This window comes from Triticum urartu, chromosome 7A (assembly GCF_056163025.1).
Source record: "Triticum urartu cultivar PI428250 chromosome 7A, HENAU_Tu73, whole genome shotgun sequence".
Classification (NCBI taxonomy): domain Eukaryota; kingdom Viridiplantae; phylum Streptophyta; class Magnoliopsida; order Poales; family Poaceae; genus Triticum; species Triticum urartu.
In genome coordinates this window covers 724,964,467-724,984,463 of record NC_141879.1, presented here as the reverse complement: position 1 = coordinate 724,984,463, position 19,997 = coordinate 724,964,467, and the positions used below count along the sequence as shown (strand labels likewise).

The following is a 19,997-nucleotide window of genomic DNA, read 5'->3' as shown; positions in this document are numbered from 1 at the left end:
CTACGCTGTTCGGCATCTACTTCCAGCCTTCTTTTGTTTTTGCAGCGGTAACAGTTTATATGAACCTTCTGACAGTACATTCTTTTTGTTTTTTTGCTATTTCCACTAATGTATTGTGTCTGTTATTTGTTTTTATCTTACACAGATCGTACCATGCAATGTGAGATTGGCATTCAATGAGCTCATCGCAGACACCATGACCTTCGACGCTCTTGGGGGCCCATACACTATGCAGGTCGAGAAGGGGCGAAAGATAACCCAGATAGGAGGAGATGATTGGGATCGTTTCATAGCCCGCATGCGTCTTAGTGGGGGTGAATTGATCAGCTTCTCGTTCCGAAGAGATAGGCCCAGGATTTTGTTGGGGAACGTAGCGTAAATTCAAAATTTTCCTACGTGTCATCAAGATCTATCTATGGAGAGACTAGCAACGAGGGGAAGGAGAGTGCATCTACATACCCTTGTAGATCGCTAAGCGGAAGCGTTCAAGTGAACGGGGTTGATGGAGTCGTACTCGTCGTGATTCAAATCACCGATGATCCTAGTGCCAAACGGACAGCACCTCCGCGTTCAACACACGTATGGAAGGGAGACGTCTCCCATGCCTTGATCCAGCAAGGAGGAGGGAGAGGTTGATGGAGATCCAGCAGCACGACGGCGTGGTGGAAGTAGCGGGATTCCAACAGGGCTTCGCTAAGCGCTGCGGGAGGAGGTAGATGTGTCACGGGAGGGAGAGGGAGGCGCCAGGCCTTAGATTGGTTTGCTCCTCCTTTTCCCCACTATATATAGGGCCAAGGGAGAGGGGGAGGCGCAGCCCTTGCCCCTTCCTCCAAGGAAGGGTGCGGCCAAGGGTGGGGAGGAGTCCATCCTCCCCAAGGCACCTCGGAGGTGCCTTCCCCTTGTAGGACTCTCCCCTTTTTTTCTCTCTTGGCGCATGGGCCTCTTGGGGCTGGTGCCCTTGGCCCATATAGGCCAAGGCACACCCCCTACAGCCCATGTGGCCCCCCGGGGCAGGTGGCCCCACCCGGTGGGCCCCCGGGACCCTTCCGGTGGTCCCGGTACAATACCGATGACCCCGAAACTTGTCCCGATGGCCGAAATAGCACTTCCTATATATAATTCTTTACCTCCGGACCATTCCGGAACTCCTCGTGACGTCCGGGATCTCATCCGGGACTCCGAACAACTTTCGGGTTACCGCATACTAATATCTCTATAACCCTAGCGTCACCGAACCTTAAGTGTGTAGACCCTACGGGTTCGGGAGACATGCAGACATGACCGAGATGACTCTCCGGTCAATAACCAACAGCGGGATCTGGATACCCATGATGGCTCCCACATGTTCCACGATGTTCTCATCGGATGAACCACGATGTCAAGGACTTAATCAATCCCGTATACAATTCCCTTTGTCTATCGGTATATTACTTGCCCGAGATTCGATCGTCGGTATCCAATACCTAGTTCAATCTCGTTACCGGCAAGTCTCTTTACTCGTTCTGTAACACATCATCCCGTGATCAACTCCTTGGTCACATTGCGCATATGATGATGTCCTACCGAGTGGGCCCAGAGATACCTCTCTTCTTACACGGAGTGACAAATCCCAGTCTCGATTCGTGCCAACCCAACAGACACTTTCGGAGATACCCGTAGTGTACCTTTATAGCCACCCAGTTACGTTGTGACGTTTGGCACACCCAAAGTACTCCTACGGTATCCGGGAGTTGCACAATCTCATGGTCTAAGGAAATGATACTTGACATTGGAAAAGCTTTAGCATACGAACTACATGATCTTGTGCTAGGCTTAGGATTGGGTCTTGTCCATCACATGATTCTCCTAATGATGTGATCCCGTTATCAACGACATCCAATGTCCATGGTCAGGAAACCGTAACCATCTATTGATCAACGAGCTAGTCAACTAGAGGCTTACTAGGGACATGGTGTTGTCTATGTATCCACACATCTATCTGAGTTTCCTATCAATACAATTATAGCATGGATAATAAACGATGATCATGAACAAGGAAATATAATAATAACCAATTTATTATTGCCTCTAGGGCATATTTCCAACAGTCTCCCACTTGCACTAGAGTCAATAATCTAGTTCACATCGCAATGTGATTAACATTCACAGGTCACATCGCCATGTGACTAACACCCAAGAGCTTACTAGAGTCAGTAGTCTAGTTCACATCACTATGTGATTAACACTCAATGAGTTTTAGGTTTGATCATGTTGCTTGTGAGAGAGGTTTTAGTCAACGGGTCTGAACCTTTCAGATCCGTGTGTGCTTTACAAATCTCTATGTCATCTCCTAGATGCAGCTATCACGCTCTATTTGGAGCTAATCCAAATAACTGTTCTGCTTGGAGCTATTCTAAATTGTTGCTCCATTATATGCATCCGGTATCTCTACTCAGAGCTATCCGGATAGGTGTTAAGCTTGCATCGACGTAACCCTTTACGACGAACTCTTTTACCACCTCCATAATCGAGAAAAATTCCTTAGTCTACCAGTTACTAAGGATAACTTTGACCGCTGTCCTGTGATCCATTCTTGGATCACTCTTGTACCCCTTGACTGACTCATGGCAAGGCACACTTCAGGTGCGGTACAGAGCATAGCATATTGTAGAGCCTATGTCTTAAGCATAGGGGACGACCTTCGTCCTTTCTCTCTATTCTGCCGTGGTCGAGCTTTAAGTCTTAACTTCATACCTTATAACTCAGGCAAGAACTCCTTCTTTGACTGATCCATCTTGAACATCTTCAAGATCACGTCAAGGTATGTGCTCATTTCAAAGTTCCATTAAGCGTTTTGATCTTATCCTTATATATCTTGATGCTCAATGCTCAAGTAGCTTAATCCAGGCTTTCCATTGAAAAACACTTTCCCAATAACCCTATATGCTTTCCAGAAATTCTACATCATTTCTGATCAACAATATGTCAACAACATATACTCATCAGAAATTCTATAGTGCTCCCACTCACTTCTTTGGAAATACAAGTTTCTCATAAACTTTGTATACACCCAAAATCTTTGATCATCATCAAAGCATACATTCCAACTCCGAGATGCTTACTCCAGTCCTTAGAAGGATTGCTAGAGCTTTGCATACCTGTCAGCATCTTTTAGGATTGACAAAACCTTTCGGTTTGTATCACATACAACCTTTCCTCAAAAACCGTCGAGGAAACAATGTTTTGACATCCTATCTGCAAGATTTAATAAATAATGCAGTAATTTCTAATATAATTCCAACAGACTCTTAGCATCGCTACGAGTGAGAAAGTCTCATCGTAGTCAACTCTTTGAACTTGTCGGGAAACATCTTAACAACAAGTCGAGCTTTCTTAATGGTGACATTTACCATCATCGTCCGTCTTCCTTCTAAAATCCATCTGTACCTAACAGCCTTACGACCATCAAGTAGTATTCCCAAAGTCTACACTTTGTTTTCATACATGGATCCTCTCTCGGATTTTATGGCCTCGAGCCATTTATCGGAATCCGGGCCCACCATCGCTTCTCCATAGCTTGTAGGTTCATTGTTGTCTAGCAACATGACTTCCAAGACAGGATTGCGTACCACTCTGAAGTAGTACGCATCCTTGTCATCCCATGAGGTAGTGACTTGATCTGAAGTTTCATGATCACTATCATAAGCTTCCACTTCAATTGGTGTAGGTGCCACAGGAACAACTTCCTGTGCCCTGCCACACACTAGTTGAAGAGACGGTTCAATAACCTCATCAAGTCTCCACCATCCTCCCACTCAATTCTTTCGAGAGAAACTTTTCCTCGAGAAAGGACCCGATTCAGAAACAATCCCTTATTGCTTTCGGATCTGAGACAGGAGGTATACCCAACTGTTTTGGGTGTCCTATGAGGATGCATTTATCCGCTTTGGGTTTGAGCTTATCAGCCTGAAACTTTTCACATAAGCGTCGCAGCCCCAAACTTTTAAGAAATGACAGTTTAGGTTTCTTTAAACCATAGTTCATACGGTGTCATCTTATCGGAATTACGTGGTGCCCTGTTTAAAGTGAATGTTGTTGTCTCTAATGCCTAACCCATAAACTATCGTGGTAATTCGATAAGAGACATCATGGTATGCATCATATCCAATAGGGTGCAGTTATGATGTTAGGACACACCATCACACTATGGTGTTCCAGGCTGTATTAGTTGTGAAACAATTTCCACAATGTCTTAATTCTGTGCCAAACTCGTAATTCAGATATTCATCTCTATGATCATATCATAGATCTTTTATCCTCTTGTCACGACGATCTTTCAACTTCACCCTGAAATTACTTGAACCTTTCAATAATTCAGACTCGTGATTCATCAAGTAAATATACTCAACATCTACTCAAATCATCTGTGAAGTAAGAACATAACGATATCCACTACATGCCTCAGCACTCATTGGACTGCACACATCAAAAATGTATTACTTCCAACAAGTTGCTTTCTAGTTCCATTTTACTGAAAACGAGGCTTTCAGTCATCTTGCCCATGTGGTATGATTTGCATGCCTCAAGTGATTCAAAATCATGTGAGTCCAAACGGTCCATTTGCATGGAGTTTCTTCATGCATATATACCAATAGACATGGTTCGCATGTCTCAAACTTTTCAAAAACGAGTGAGTCCAAAGATCCATCTACATGGAGCTTCTTCATGCGTTTTATACCGATATGACTTAAGTGGTTGTGCCACAAGTAGGTGGTACTATCATTACTATCTTTTGGCATGAACATGTGTATCACTACGATCGAGATTTCAATGAACCATTCATTTTAGGTGTAAGACCATTGAAGGTATTATTCAAATAAACAGAGTAACCATTATTCTCCTTAAATGAATAACCGTATTGCGATAGACGTAATCCAATCATGTCTATGCTCAATGCAAACACCAAATAACAAATATTTAGGTTTAACACCAATATCGATGGTAGAGGGAGCGTGTGATGCTTGATCATATCAACATTGGAAACACTTCCAACACATATCGTCAGCTCACCTTTAGCTAGTCCCCGTTTATTCCGTAGCTTTTATTTCGAGTTACTAACACTTAGCAACCGAACCGGTATCTAATACCCTGGTGCTACTAGGAGTACTAGTAAAGTACACATCAACACAATGTATATCCAATATACTTCTATCGACCTTGCCAGCCTTCTTATCTACCAAGTATCTAGGGTAATCATGCTCCAGTGGCTGTTCCCCTTATTACAGAAGCACTTAGTCTCGGGTTTGGGTTCAACCTTGGGTTTCTTCACTAGAGCAGCAGCTGAATTGCCGTTTCATGAAGTATCCCTTCTTGCCCTTGCCCTTCTTGAAACTAGTGGTTTCACCAACCATCAACAATTGATGCTCCTTCTTGATTCCTACTTTTATGGTGTCAAACATCGCGAATATCTCAAGGATCATCATATATGTCCCTGATACATTATAGTTCATCACGAAGCTCTAGCAGCTTGGTGGTAATGACTTCGGAGAAACATCACTATCTTATCTAGAAGATCAACTCCCACTTGATTCAAATGATTGTTGTACTCAGACAATCCGAGCACAAGCTCAACAATTGAGCTTTTCTCCTTAGTTTGCAGGTTAAGAAAATCGTCGGAGGTCTTATACCTCTTGACGTGGGCACGAGCCTGAAATTCCAATTTCAGCCCTCAAAACATCTCATATGTTTCGTGACGTTTCAAAAACGTCTTTGGTGCCTCAACTCTAAACCGTTTATCTGAACTATCATGTAGTTATCAAAACGTGTATGTCAGATGTTCGCAACATCCACAGACAACGTTCGAGGTTTAGCACACTGAGCGGTGCATTAAGGACATAAGCCTTCTAAGAAGCAATGAGGACAATCCTCAGTTTACGGACCTAGTCCGCATAATTGCTACTATCAACTTTCAACTAATTTTTCTCTAGGAACATAATTAAACAGTAGAACTAAAGCGTGAGATATGACATAATTTGCAAAATCCTTTTGACTATGTTCAGGATAATTAAGTTCATCTTATGAACTCCCACTCAGATAGACATCCCTCTAGTCATCTAAGTGATTACATGATCCGAGTGAGCTAGGCCGTGTCCGATTAACACGTGAGACGGACTAGTCAACGTCGGTGAACATCTTCATGTTGATCGTATCTTCTATACGACTCATGCTCGACCTTTCGGTCTTTGTGTTCCGAGGCCATGTCTTCACATGCTAGGCTCGTCAAGTTAACCCTAAGTGTTTTTGCATGTGTAAATCTTGCTTACACCCGTTGTATGTGAACGAAAGGATCTATCACACCCGATTAACACGTGATGCTTCGAAGCGACGAACTGTAGCAACGGTGCACAGTTAGGGGAGAACACTTCTTGAAATTTTAATGAGGGATCATCTTATTTACTACCGTCGTACTAAGTAAACAAGATGCATAACATGATAAACATCATATGCAATCAAATAGTGACATGATATGGCCAATATCATGTAGCTCCTTTGATCTCCATCTTGGGGCTCCATGATCATCTATTACAAGAACATGATCAATCTCATACATTACATATATCATTCATCACATCCTTTTGGCCATATCACATCACATAGCATACCCTGCAAAAACAAGTTAGACGTCCTCTAATTGTTGTTTGCATGTTTTACGTGGCTGCTATGGGTTTCTAGCAAGAACATTTCTTACCTACGCAAAACCACAACGTGATATGCCAATTGCTATTTACCCTTCATAAGGACCCTTTTCATCGAATCCGATCCGACTAAAGTGGGAGAGACAGACACCCGCCAGCCACCTTATGCAACTAGTGTATGTATGTCGGTGGAACCGGTCTCACGTAAGAGTACGTGTAAGGTTGGTCCGGGCCGCTTCATCCCACGATGCCGCCGAATCAAGATAAGACTTGTAACGGCAAGCATATTGAACAAAATCAACGCCCACAACTACTTTGTGTTCTACTCGTGCATAGTAACTACGCATAGACCTAGCTCTGATACCACTGTTGGGGAACGTAGCATAAATTCAAATTTTCCTACGTGTCACCAAGATCTATCTATGGAGAGACTAGCAACGAGGGGAAGGAGAGTGCATCTACATACCCTTGTAGATCGCTAAGCGGAAGCGTTCAAGTGAACGGGGTTGATGGAGTCGTACTCGTCGTGATTCAAATCACCGATGATCCTAGTGCCGAACGGACAGCACCTCCGCGTTCAACACATGTACGGAAGGGAGATGTCTCCCATGCCTTGATCCAGCAAGGAGGAGGGAGAGGTTTATGGAGATCCAGCAGCACGACGGCGTGGTGGAAGTAGCGGGATTCCAACAGGGCTTCGCTAAGCGCTGCGGGAGGAGGTAGATGTGTCATGGGAGGGAGAGGGAGGCGCCAGGCCTTAGATTGGTTTGCTCCTCCTTTTCCCCACTATATATAGGGCCAAGGGAGAGGGGGAGGCGCAGCCCTTGCCCCTTCCTCCAAGGAAGGGTGCGGCCAAGGGTGGGGAGGAGTCCATCCTCCCCAAGGCACCTCGGAGGTGCCTTCCCCTTGTAGGACTCTCCCCTTTTTTTCTCTCTTGGCGCATGGGCCTCTTGGGGCTGGTGCCCTTGGCCCATATAGGCCAAGGCACACCCCCTACAGCCCATGTGGCCCCCCGGGGCAGGTGGCCCCACCCGGTGGGCCCCCGGGACCCTTCTGGTGGTCCCGGTACAATACCGATGACCCCGAAACTTGTCCCGATGGCCGAAATAGCACTTCCTATATATAATTCTTTACCTCCGGACCATTCCGGAACTCCTCGTGACGTCCGGGATCTCATCCGGGACTCCGAACAACTTTCGGGTTACCGCATACTAATATCTCTATAACCCTAGCGTCACCGAACCTTAAGTGTGTAGACCCTACGGGTTCGGGAGACATGCAGACATGACCGAGATGACTCTCCGGTCAATAACCAGCAGCGGGATCTGGATACCTATGATGGCTCCCACATGTTCCACGATGTTCTCAATACCTAGTTCGATCGTCGGTATCCAATACCTAGTTCAATCTCGTTACCGGCAAGTCTCTTTACTCGTTCCGTAACACATCATCCCGTGATCAACTCCTTGGTCACATTGCGCATATGATGATGTCCTACCGAGTGGGCCCAGAGATACCTCTCCGCTTACACGGAGTGACAAATCCCAGTCTCGATTCGTGCCAACCCAATAGACACTTTCGGAGATACCCGTAGTGTACCTTTATAGCCACCCAGTTACGTTGTGACGTTTGGCACACCCAAAGTACTCCTACGGTATCCGGGAGTTGCACAATCTCATGGTCTAAGGAAATGATACTTGACATTGGAAAAGCTTTAGCATACGAACTACATGATCTTGTGCTAGGCTTAGGATTGGGTCTTGTCCATCACATGATTCTCCTAATGATGTGATCCCGTTATCAACGACATCCAATGTCCATGGTCAGGAAACCGTAACCATCTATTGATCAATGAGCTAGTCAACTAGAGGCTTACTAGGGACATGGTGTTGTCTATGTATCCACACATGTATCTGAGTTTCCTATCAATACAATTATAGCATGGATAATAAACGATTATCATGAACAAGGAAATATAATAATAACCAATTTATTATTGCCTCTAGGGCATATTTCCAACAGATTTTTGTTATCTATCTAAATTTGATTCCGGATAGTGAGGATGAAGTTCATGAGGAGGAAGATGGTGCTGATTCAGATGATGACGATTCAGATGATGATGAGAACCCACTTGTTGAATACCTGTATGCCCAAGGACTCAGACTGGGCGACGAGGAAATCGGCAACCTCTGGGACATGCTTCCGCTACGTGAAGACTACCTAGGGAAGCCATTCGTGACCCGCCTCACAAGGACGAATGTTAACCGGCATATCATGGTATGTTACTTAGTGTGGTAATTACATGATATGCATGCTTAGTTAGTGTAGTAGTTCATATGATATGCATGTTGTAGTACTGTGATGAGAGGCCTAGTTTAGAATTCATTTAGTGAAGAATTTTATGACATGCATGTAGTGTAGTAATATGCGATGATATGCTTAGTGTACGCAGTAATCTAATGATATGCCTAATTACTGTAGTAATTTGATGCTTGGCGTATAGTGTAGTGATGTGATGATATATATGCTCAGTGTTGAATCCAATGATATATGTGTCTTGAAGTGTATGCTTTGTTGATAATTGCATGTGACATGATCATATATCATGTCAACTGTTTTTAGAAATTACCTAAGAGGTTACTTGAACGCTGTGGCATCGACCCGGACGAAGAAGGCATGGCTGCTGGACTACGCCTTACCAGAACGGGCTCCATCACCAGCTGTGCCTATGCAGTGGACACGGACGGTCGCACTGTCTTGAGCAGGGCAGGGTGGAAGAAGTTCCTTTGTGGCAAGAATCTTCGGGTAGGACAGGCCATCCTACTCACTGTTGCGAACACCCGTCGCCATGACTTGACGATGATGATCACCATCCACCTCATTTAGAACTGGGGTGGGCCATGTATCAATGTGAAATGAACTTGTTATGTTAGCTCTTGTTTGCGAGTACTTGTCATGTATTACCGTACCTATATCTACTCATATCTAGGTACTATTGCTTGTGATGGATTGCAACTATTATTAACTGGTAACGAATGCTCTACTAGCTATGATTATTCCACTGTGTGATGTTTTATAGGCTGTAGTGTGACACGGTAACTGTTATATATGGTAGAGGCTTGTCTCTAAGACCTTGTACAATGCAAGGTGCTTAGGGATGTGCTTCCATTGTGTGATGTTTTGTACGTGCCAGGTTGTAGTATGAAATGCTAACTGTTCTCAATGTTGGAAAAAGCGGTAGGCGTAAGCGAGGCGATTGGCCTTCGCCTAGTGCCTAGGTGGTGCTTAAGCGTCCTAGGCGCAGCCTAGGCGGTAATATAGATTCTACTATCAGTGTGTATTTGTGGTTATTATATGTGTACTGATGTTAATTTAGGGCAGATAAATAAGTTAACTACCAGCTACTACCATTTGAATATGTGATGTTTGGCATTTCAGTGCAATATGGCATGATTTCTCGCTTGGTTAAACAATTTGTTGCATGCACTGCCTAGACTACCATTTATGCCCTAGGCGAGGCGTTTGGCCATCGCCTAGCGCCTAGGCATGCCTAAGCGCCTCCTAGGCACTGCCTTTTGCAACAGAGACTGTTCTATATGGTAGTGGTTGGTCTCTAATTGGACCGACATGTTGAACTAGTATCAATGGTAGAGGCGTTTCGTTATGCGCCACATCCAACAGTTCACATAATTAATTATCCAAAGATTAAGGTATGAAACCCTTGGTCATACATAGCAACATTTCGTTCCTAAAAATTCAAGTACTTCCACATTCAAACTAACTAATACTACAAATTCGAAGGAACTACTTAATACATTAACAGCACATAAGGAAGTAGCCCTGGTCCAACGGCTTGAGAAATGACGAACAAAAACTGAAAGAAGAAGGATCAGCCAGTAGCAGCACCATCAGCCTCCCAGCCTCACAACTTCAGCCAGCCTGGTGAACTCCAGGTTTTTTCCTGCAAAACACACATGTGATGTTGGAGGCAAGAAAATAAATATGCCAGGGGTCTTGTCATGGCATCTAATCGCACGGAATGCTAGTACAAATGATGGAGAACAAAACATCCAACATGAGCAAATTCATAGGAGTTCTAGATCCATGGATACCATCAATAAAAAATGCTCAGTTTTAATTCAGACACAAGACTTGGTGAAAACATGCATATTTCATATCAGCAACATTGATATGGCATCTTTGCAAGCTTGGGTCAGTGACTTGTCTTGTGTTTCATGGCATGAAAATAATTTTAACAATAAATAGACATGAAATTGACCCAAACTCATGTACAAAGTTAGGCCATATGATGCATGGATTAATTCACACATAAATGACAAAATGCCAACTTTGTATAGAATTTGCAGTACTGAAATATTTCAGTGTGTACCGGTGTGTACTGAAACTGCAGTAGTGAAATAATTCAGTGTGCATCGGTGTGTACTGAAATTGTAGTAACGAAATATTTCAGTGCCTACAGATGTGTACCGAAATATTTCAGTGTCTACCACTACAACATTACTAATTTTGCCTAGGGCAGTACCGAAATATTTCAGTGCCTACCGGTGTGTACCGGTGTCCACCATTACAACATTACAAATTTTGCCTAGGGCAGTTCCGAAATATTTCAGTGCCTACCGGTGTGTACCGAAATTTCAGTGTCTACCACTAGAACATTACTAATTTTTCCTAGGGTTCATATGATGCCTAGGGTTCACATACATCATAATCCATCCTCCAAATCCATGTACTCAAATGTTGATGCAATTCATTGAGATTAAAATGCCATCTAGCATTCCCTCTCTGAGCTATTACGATCAGTATCACCACGATGTAAGCACAAGCAGTAGGAAGATGAGGAGTGGGGAAGCTTACTCTAAACATAGCTACCGCCGCCGTTCATACGAGGAGAGCGGCGAGGGAAGCGTGGAGAACGGCGGGGAAGCGAGGTCGCGACCACTGTCCTCCTCATCTTGCGCTTCGGAGTCCCGGTGACTCGGTTGGAGGCTGCACAATCTGCAACGGCACCTCGTGCACGGTGGGTTCCTGATCCAGTGGATGCTCTACCCTGGATCTGAACGCCCACCACCTCCGCCTGGTCCACTCGCTGGACGAATTGGCCTGCTCCATCGCCCAGAGGAGGATCTCGATCTTCTGAATCGGTTGCGCGGGCGGGGGAAAAGCTTTGCCCTCTCCTTCTTCGTCAAATTCTTGAGAGTGGCCATTGCCGTCCAGCTCATCTTCCTTGTGTTGTCAAACCAAGAACGGATCTCCCTCGACCTGGCCAACTTGACCTGGTCGCCGCCGGCGATCTGCACGAAGTCGGTGTTCTCGCCGCCGGCCATCAGCTCGATCTGCCGTGGAAGAGGGGGTGGGGGGGTTGCCTGAGTGGAGCGAAGTTGCAGCGGCAAGAAGGAGGAGATGACTGCGGTGGACTTGGAGGAGAGGGAGGACATGGCCGCCGATGAGTAATTGTGGAATGTGTAGCACCATGGCGGCGGTTATGCATTCGACGAGAGGGGCAGCGCGTGCAAATTTTCCTAGGACTAAACTTCCCCTAGATTAAAACGCGTCCCCACCTTGTCACGAGTACCGGCCCCACTCGTTTTAGTACTTTCGCGTACTTTCATTGGAGTACTACCCAGTACTTTGTATTTATCTGCCATTAGATCGACATCAACGAACGGTTCTAAAGAAGCCCAACCACTCTAAAACTTGTAATATTCATAAGAAATCCCTAGAATACTCTTGGCATGGCAAAGAGGCATGAATTCTCTAGTTTCTCAGACCCAACATAAAAAACATGGTAGTATTATAAATCACCCGTTGCGTAGCGCCGCGTCGACATCTTAACAGCGAAGCGAGAGGAAGATGCTGATCACCACAAATATTTTAACCCCAGCCATAAGTTTTGTTCGACCTACATCATTTGGATTGGATAAACTATCTTCGGCTGTAAGCTAACTTGCTGGAATGCAACAACAGAAGATTGTCTTGAACGCTAATTTGTAAAAGTAATAAGCAAGATACAATGAAAAATAAGATATCTAATTTAACTGCCCTGCCAGCAAGTTGCACCCAGATAGTAGTTATTCTGATTTCTAAACCAGTGTACTATTCTGATATCTGAAGCTAATTTACTCTGAGATAAGAGTCCAAGTGTCAGCATCAACCAGCTTCTACACCTACATGTTCTTCTATTGCCAATTTACCATCTTTCATAGATTTCTTCTTACTCTTCCTTTTCGTATGAGCATCACATCACAGATGAGAAAAGGGGAATCAGGAAACATGCATAAATATGAACAAGAGAATTCAAGGAAAGGCAAAAGCTGGTCTAAACCACAATGGACGAGCTCGATGCACTTGACCTTGGTACAGTGCTGGTTTCCCCACGCACGACGGCGACAGCGCTGCCCAGGCAGTACGGTGGGAATTCGGTCGGCGGTGTGTGCGGGGTGCGGTGTTCCCCTTTTATGAACCCTGAGCAATGTGTGTATGTGTGTGATGCAGGTGTTCTGAAGATGCAATTGTGGGAGGGAGGGAAACCAAAATCAGATGCAGCATGTGTTCCTGCTGATGCAGTTGTTCCACGAGCAGGAGATCAGCAGGGGCACGCCGGAGCACCTTGCCGCCTGAGGAGCCGGGCCCTGGTCAACAGAGAAAGGTGCTGTCAGAGAGAGAGAGAGAGAGAGAGAGGGAGAGAGGGGGGGGACTTGCTAGCGGAGGAAGGGTGGGGCAGCCGAGATGGCCGGACAACCTCAACCCTATCGAACGGGGAGAGGCGGCGGCGCCGATGGGAGGGCCAGCTCGGGGCTCCCCATGCTCGGGGAGGGGGCGGGGGGGATCTGTGTGCCGGTGAAGGAAGGGTGGGGCAGTGGAGATGGCCGGACGGCCTGAACCCTAGCGAACGGGGAGGGGCGGCGGCGCCGATGGGAGGGCCCGCTCGGGGCTTCCCATGCTCGGGGATGGAGAGGAGGCAGGGGGATATGTGCGCCGAGGAGAGGGCGGTGCCGGGCGGGGTGACGGCGAGGCGGACGGTGAATGGAGGGTGGGCAGCGGCGCGAGGAGAGGAGCGGCGCGTGGGGGGAGACAGGGGAGAGCGTGGGGTTGAGACAGGGGAGGCACGGGGAAGAGATAGTGGGCGGGTCGATTTGGGCCAAAATGAGGTCTTCGCGCGTCTATTTTCGCTAAGTCCCACGCTCACTCATAAGCCTGGTGCACCAGGGTAAGCCTAGTGCCATAGGAAAAAACACACGGTTTATAATTTTTTTATTTCAATACAAAAAGTTTATTAATTTTACTTTTAATAATTTATGTGTTTCATTTTATTGTATTTTTATGATACTTATTTTAGTTTTCTTTTTATTGTATTCTTATTCTATTTTTATTTCATTGTTTTTATAAATGATACTCTCTCCCCTTATTTCATTATTTCCACTCTTTAAAATATCGGTCAATATTCCGGTAAAAGTTTGGGCGTGTTTCAAGTAGACCTCACCTGTGGCCGCCTGTAAACCACACCATCTCTGATGTAGTCTCTAGGTATCGAGAGGGAACGAGTCGGATTTGTGAAGGAAGTGTGGGCCCTATTGCTCAGTTGGCCTCGAAACTTCTCGTGCTCTCAAAGAAGGCCATCGAATGACACGTGTCAGGCCCCCGTATTTTTCGGACCCGCCTAGAATATTTGAGACATTTATTGCACTGTTAGGGTTTCGGAGCCAGAAATTGCAGATCTGCAAGGCGGCACATGAAATCATGCCCAGAAGCGGCATATAAAATCCGATGTGATGTCTTTGCGACATGCGTAGGCCTTTTGCAGGCGAGGGAGGGGCAGGCCCAGCCACCGGGGGGCAAAATTACCTCGGCTCCATGCCTGATCCAACCGCTTAAATCCTCGAAAAATTATATAATGCCAGAAACCCTCGGGAACTGGCATGGTGTCATCACATGGCCCCTGTAGGGTGTGGTAAAAGTTTGGGCCTGTTTCGAGTAGGCCTCACATGAGGCCGCTTGTAAACCACGACATCTCCGATGTAATCTCTAGGTATCGAGAGGGAACGAGTCGTGTTTGTGAAAGTAGTGCGGGCCCTGTTGCTCCGTTGGCCTCGGAACTTCTAGTGCTCTCAAAGAAGGCCATCGAATGACACGTGTCAGGCCCACGCATTTTTCGGACCCGCCTAGAATATTTTGAGACATTTATTGCACTGCTAGTGTTTCGGCGCCGGAAATTGCAGGGGGAGAAACGGCCTCGTCGGGTCGACACGGAGGCAATCTTGCGGTGGGTTTGGCACGGACCTTGTTCCGAAGTGTTCCTATTGGCTGACCTACCACAACCGGGTGGAGAGGTCCATTGGTCAAAGCCCGTCCGGCAAAAGTCAAAGGGTTAGATCTCCTGGTCAACCGCTGCAGGGTTTGGCGGGACGGGGGCCTTGGGGGTAGCAATGCTACCAGAGCATCGCGCGGGCCCCTCATACATGCCTTAAGGTGTGGTGGCATGTCCGAAGAGGTAGCACGCGGCTCCGGGGTGTGGCCCCCCTCACGGACGACGATGACACGGTATAGTAAACGTTCTGCGGTAACAGTGCAGCGTGAATATTATTGGTTACTCGGAGCACGATGAAATCATGATTTTATTACACGGCATGGGCACACGTGATATAGGACAGATGGTAATTTTTCATAATGTAGGATCTTTGGGGACATGGCGTGGGCATCATTGGTGACTTCGCCAATCACAAAATGTTGTGCAATCTTAGTATCTCGGAGGTATTCTTAATGTAGGATGTGTGTGTGCGTATTCATAGTATACCAACCTGGCAAAACTGAAAAAGGAGCACAACACTAGCTTTTGCACACAGAAAAACCAACCAAAGTAAAAATACAAACAAAACCGAAAAATCCTCTGAGTTTGACACCAACGTCTGTCACCTGCCAATGGCACTACAACCGCAACAGCCATCAAAGAAAAAAATGACCGATCACTTCCACCACCAAGCTCGACGCGGCTCCATTGCTGATGTAGTTTTGCGGACCTCCAAGATGGCTCTCAATAAAGGCGAAGCCATTGTCGTTGAATGAATCAGACCGAGCAACACCCTAGGCATGCAATCGAACACCAGATCAAGCACCCCCACAGGACTAGACGTCGGAGGAGGAAACCATACCCGCCCGCCACAAACCATGAACCACGAACCAAGCATACAATCCACCATCTTCCAGATGTCGCATATGCAAACGACAAACTGCATCCGCTCCTGGACTATCTCACAAGATCCACGCCGATGCTGGAGCATACGTCGTCGCAACGGCGGAGTCAAAGGACACAGGTCCACCACGAGGATACCACCGCCGCCGCACCATCCTTACTTAAACGGACTGGTTTTTAAATCCAACCCAACGTGGATCACCTCGTCGAGGAAGGATCTGAAGATTTTTTATTCGGTGCAACCATCGCCACCACCAAAGCAAAGATGATGATACGCCCAAAACCCTAAGCTACTAATGCCTAAACCGATCCACACGCGTGGATCCGGCGACCCCCCTCACCACTGGCAACCAAGGTCGTCGGCGGAGAGGAGCCGCCGGAGCACGACAGCGGAGAGGAAGCGCCTTGACGACTGGATGCTAGATCGCCTTTTTTTTTGCATGGGTCGCCTTTCTTTCTTAGAAAAAGAAAGTGATCCTAATTTCTCGTATGTACATGTACGTGAGCATCTATGATTATACTGTTTCAAAAAATACTACTATGAGAATTGTATATGGCCACGTGTCTCCACTCGATTACTAGTGTTGGGTAGATATGTATGATGCACTAACAAATTATAACAACCGATCCTTTTTTATAGATGGAAAACTACCATCCTTGTAAGCAGGCGAACGCATGCAGGCGAATCTAACAACTTCTGTTGCGTCCATATACAGCTTCACAACAAAAATCTAGGCAGCTGCTAGGTAGGTTTCTCGGCTTCTTCGGCAGGTGGCGACTGATAGATCTCGGCAATGGTCGGTCATTGCGCCCCGGCGTGCCACTGCCCCTCGCCTGCAGCGGCGTTCATGCCGCCGGTAGCCGTCAACCATTCGCGCTCGACAAGCAACAAAGCCAGATCTTCAACGGCGCCGCTCCTCGAACCCAGGCCCAGACCTGCCGTCGTCGACGACGAATCTCACCGAAAGTTCCGGGTATGTAACATCCTGGAACGGATGATCGATCTGCATGCGTGAATTCTTGACAGAACTCTTGATCCTGTCGCATCGATCGTACCTAGTTTGGCGTTTCATTCTTAATTTTCCTTGGCGTATACAGTAGCAGTACTCTACATCTACATGTTAATTTGTGGAAGTCCGTGTGATGCATGCATTGTGCAGTACTTCGGCGTCTCCGGGTACATGTTCATGGCCGCCGTCATAGTGGCCTCAATATTTTGGCCCGATTGGCAAGACTCACTCACCACCGCCATCGTGTTCTCCTACTCGACGGCGATGATCCTCCTGCTTCTCAAACATTGGGACAGCAAGGAAGACCAACCAGCAAGGCGATGCCATGAAAGCACATGGGTACGTAACGCCGCGCACTAATGCTCTACCTTAACAAAAGAATTATTAGCCAGATTGTTAGGATTGATCCATATCGTGTGAATTTTTCGTCTTCTAATTTAGGTGCAGATGTTGGTGGTCACCGGGATCATGTTGATCTCCTTGGTGTTGATGGTCTCCATTTTCCCTAATAAGTGGGATCACGTGGCCATGATTGTGTTCGTCTCCCTGGTGGCCGCCGCGTTTAGTTTCTTGCTTCTCAATGTCTGGGATGCGCAACATGAATGGGAACGGGCACAGGCTGCATCGGCAGGATTTGACGAAACGTCCACGGATCTCGCATAGCCTTCTGTATTCCACATTCCGGAGAAGAAAATATTTCCATGTATAAGTAAATCCTTTTTTACATTTACACTTTTCTCAGTGTTCTGTTTGTTCCCTATATCTTATTAATTGTCGCTCAAACGGATGTATCTAACATTGAAATACGTCTAGATACATTCATTTCTTTTCTTTTTTGCGGGTGAAAAGGGAGTTTATTGATCAATCAGGTAAATCGTTCTTACAGAGGTCAGGCACATCACCTGGCCCCGAGCCGAGCCACACAGCGGTGCACTCTTCCAGTCTACCAAAATTAGCTAGGTAATGGCTCACGCCATTTTGCTCACGGGCCACATGAGCAAGCTTAAAATCTCTCCCTTCCCTCATTAATCTCTTGGTTTGGTCCACTAGCATGGCATAACGTGACCGGTCTTTCTCAGGCCTAGCCAACATATTGTAGCCGACGAGGCAATCCGTCTCGATCTCAATGGGTAGCTGCGTCCATTGTATGGCGAGGTTGACGCCCTCCATGCATGCCGACAGTTCTGCTTCCAGTGCGTCCGAACACACACGTAACTGCCTACAGGAGGAGAAGATGATCGCTCCCGAGCTGTCTCGGAGCACCATTCCTGCGCCCGCCGATCCACTGCGTGGGCAGAAGGAACCGTCAACATTTAGCTTCGTCCATCCAGCCGGCGGCAGCACCCACTTCGCCGTTTTTATTTTATTTTAGAAAAGGAGGATGACCCCCGGTCTCTGCATCTGGAAGATGCATACGGCCACTTTATTGATTATTCTCAAGGACCTTACAAAGTATTACAACAATGTGCCTGAATTCACCATCTTGGCAACATATGCCACTACTCCTATTCAAAATGACGAAGGGGTGCTAGTTGGGCCACTACCCGAACCACTCACCTAAGCCTAACATCAAAAGCCGGAAGCCGAAACTCATTCGGAAGCCCCAGCCGAGCCACATACCGGGTCTGGGGCACAATCCGGTCAGACGCACTCGTGTGTCGTCGCCGCCATCTTCCACAGGTCCGTCTTCAGATCATATTGAGGCTTCTACCTTGTCTGGCCACTCTACCATCGACATCACCATGACGCCGGACAGCAACCTCCTCCTCCGCGAATCCATCTCCGTGCATCGGACGCCGAGCCTCCACAGCGCCATGCCGCCGATATCCGTCGCCATCAATGTGTGAGATGAAGCACCGCTCCACCATCCCCCCAGCCAGCACTTAATCCAAAAACGATGCCCCCAGGAGGGAAAGCGATAAAACGCCATCATCATCCGATCCGGAAGACCCAGATCTAGGGTTTCCCCCGGAGCATCCCGAGCCTGATGACGCAGACTGCAACGACGATGCCTCGACAAGGGAATGACATCTAAGACGCCGCCATCGTCCGCCATGACCGTAGTCGGCACGATTTTCATCGGCAGTTGCTCCACCAGACGTGCGCCGCCGACGTCGCTGGTCCCTTCAACCGGAGCAAACTCCAAAACAATGCCCTAAAGAGGGACTACGACGCAAAAGCGCCACCATCGTTCGATCCCAAGGAGATCTAGGGTTTCCCCCGAAGTTGCTCGCGCTGTCAAGGACCAGACAAGGATAGAATCCCGCGGATCTGCCCAGCTGCCGACGAGTCGCACCCACCACCGTGTCGACGACAGACCAGCGATCAAGGCCCACGCATGGGCATAGATCTGGCCGCGCCGCCGTGAACCGATCCGGTCACGCCACCGCCGTCCCTGGCGGCCGCGACGCACCAGATCGCGAGACCTCCTGCCGCGGGGAAGCGAGGTTGCCGATGCGCCGCCACCACCCGTCGTGGCATCCGGCCCGCCCTCCACGCTCCGGCCCAGGGGCGCTGTCCCGCGCCAGCCCCACCCGAGCGAGAGGGCCCGAGTCCCCGCCGCCGCCGTTGATCTGACCTGTAGAGGAGCCTGCAATATTGGCGTTCTTGGCTGCGCCACATCAACCACCTGCTTGCCCTTCATTGGATCAGCGTTGGGGTCATTCTGAAGGCCAATCAAGGAATCCACATAGCTGAGTAAAAAACGTCGGGATGCGACCACTGGTGGGGCGGGCTTGTTATGCGTCAGCTCGTTCCGGACATGCCAGCAGCGCCAAAGCGTCATCATCAACTCCATCCTCTCCGTCTCCGGCAAATCAGAGGGCTTGGGCCAGCCACTCCGTGCCCGTTCACTTGAAGCTTGCTGCCGATAGAATTCTCCACTGTTCGGCCATGGCTTGCCACAGCCCCAATGCTCTTGGGCATCTGCGAAAAGCATGAAAAGTGTCCTCCGGCTTAGTTGCACAGAGGGGACATATGTCAGAAATTTCCAATCCGCGGCGTTTTTTATTTACCCAGGTGGGTAAGCAATCGGTGAGTAATCTCCAAACAAAGGTCCGAACCTTAGGAGGAGCAGGGCACCTCCAAATAAAAGCCCAGACGGCT

At 47.5% G+C, this 19,997-nt stretch overlaps 2 protein-coding genes across 2 annotated transcripts; both read left to right on the top strand.

Annotated features, from left to right (window-relative positions):
• Positions 1 to 229: 229 nt before the first annotated feature.
• On the top strand, positions 230 to 9,560 carry LOC147962285 (uncharacterized). Its single transcript, XM_087535182.1, has 3 exons — positions 230 to 370; positions 8,697 to 8,951; positions 9,297 to 9,560. The coding sequence occupies exons 1-3, from the start codon at positions 230 to 232 to the stop codon at positions 9,558 to 9,560; spliced, it is 660 nt and encodes a 219-aa protein (XP_087391308.1).
• A 7,085-nt stretch (positions 9,561 to 16,645) lies between these two features.
• Positions 16,646 to 17,690, top strand: LOC147962284 (uncharacterized). The gene is made up of 3 exons (XM_087538046.1): positions 16,646 to 16,856; positions 17,043 to 17,231; positions 17,334 to 17,690. The coding sequence occupies exons 1-3, from the start codon at positions 16,677 to 16,679 to the stop codon at positions 17,553 to 17,555; spliced, it is 591 nt and encodes a 196-aa protein (XP_087394172.1). The 5' UTR covers positions 16,646 to 16,676; the 3' UTR covers positions 17,556 to 17,690.
• Positions 17,691 to 19,997: the final 2,307 nt, after the last annotated feature.

Coding starts and splice junctions, on each gene's coding strand:
- LOC147962285 (XM_087535182.1), top strand. CDS start 230: ATGCAGGTCGAGAAGGGGCGAAAGATAACCCAGATAGGAGGAGATGAT. Junction 371..8,696: donor CCAGGATTTTGTTGGGGAAC/GTAGCGTAAATT, acceptor TATTTCCAACAG/ATTTTTGTTATCTATCTAAA. Junction 8,952..9,296: donor ATGTTAACCGGCATATCATG/GTATGTTACTTA, acceptor AACTGTTTTTAG/AAATTACCTAAGAGGTTACT.
- LOC147962284 (XM_087538046.1), top strand. CDS start 16,677: ATGGTCGGTCATTGCGCCCCGGCGTGCCACTGCCCCTCGCCTGCAGCG. Junction 16,857..17,042: donor AATCTCACCGAAAGTTCCGG/GTATGTAACATC, acceptor TGCATTGTGCAG/TACTTCGGCGTCTCCGGGTA. Junction 17,232..17,333: donor GATGCCATGAAAGCACATGG/GTACGTAACGCC, acceptor CTTCTAATTTAG/GTGCAGATGTTGGTGGTCAC.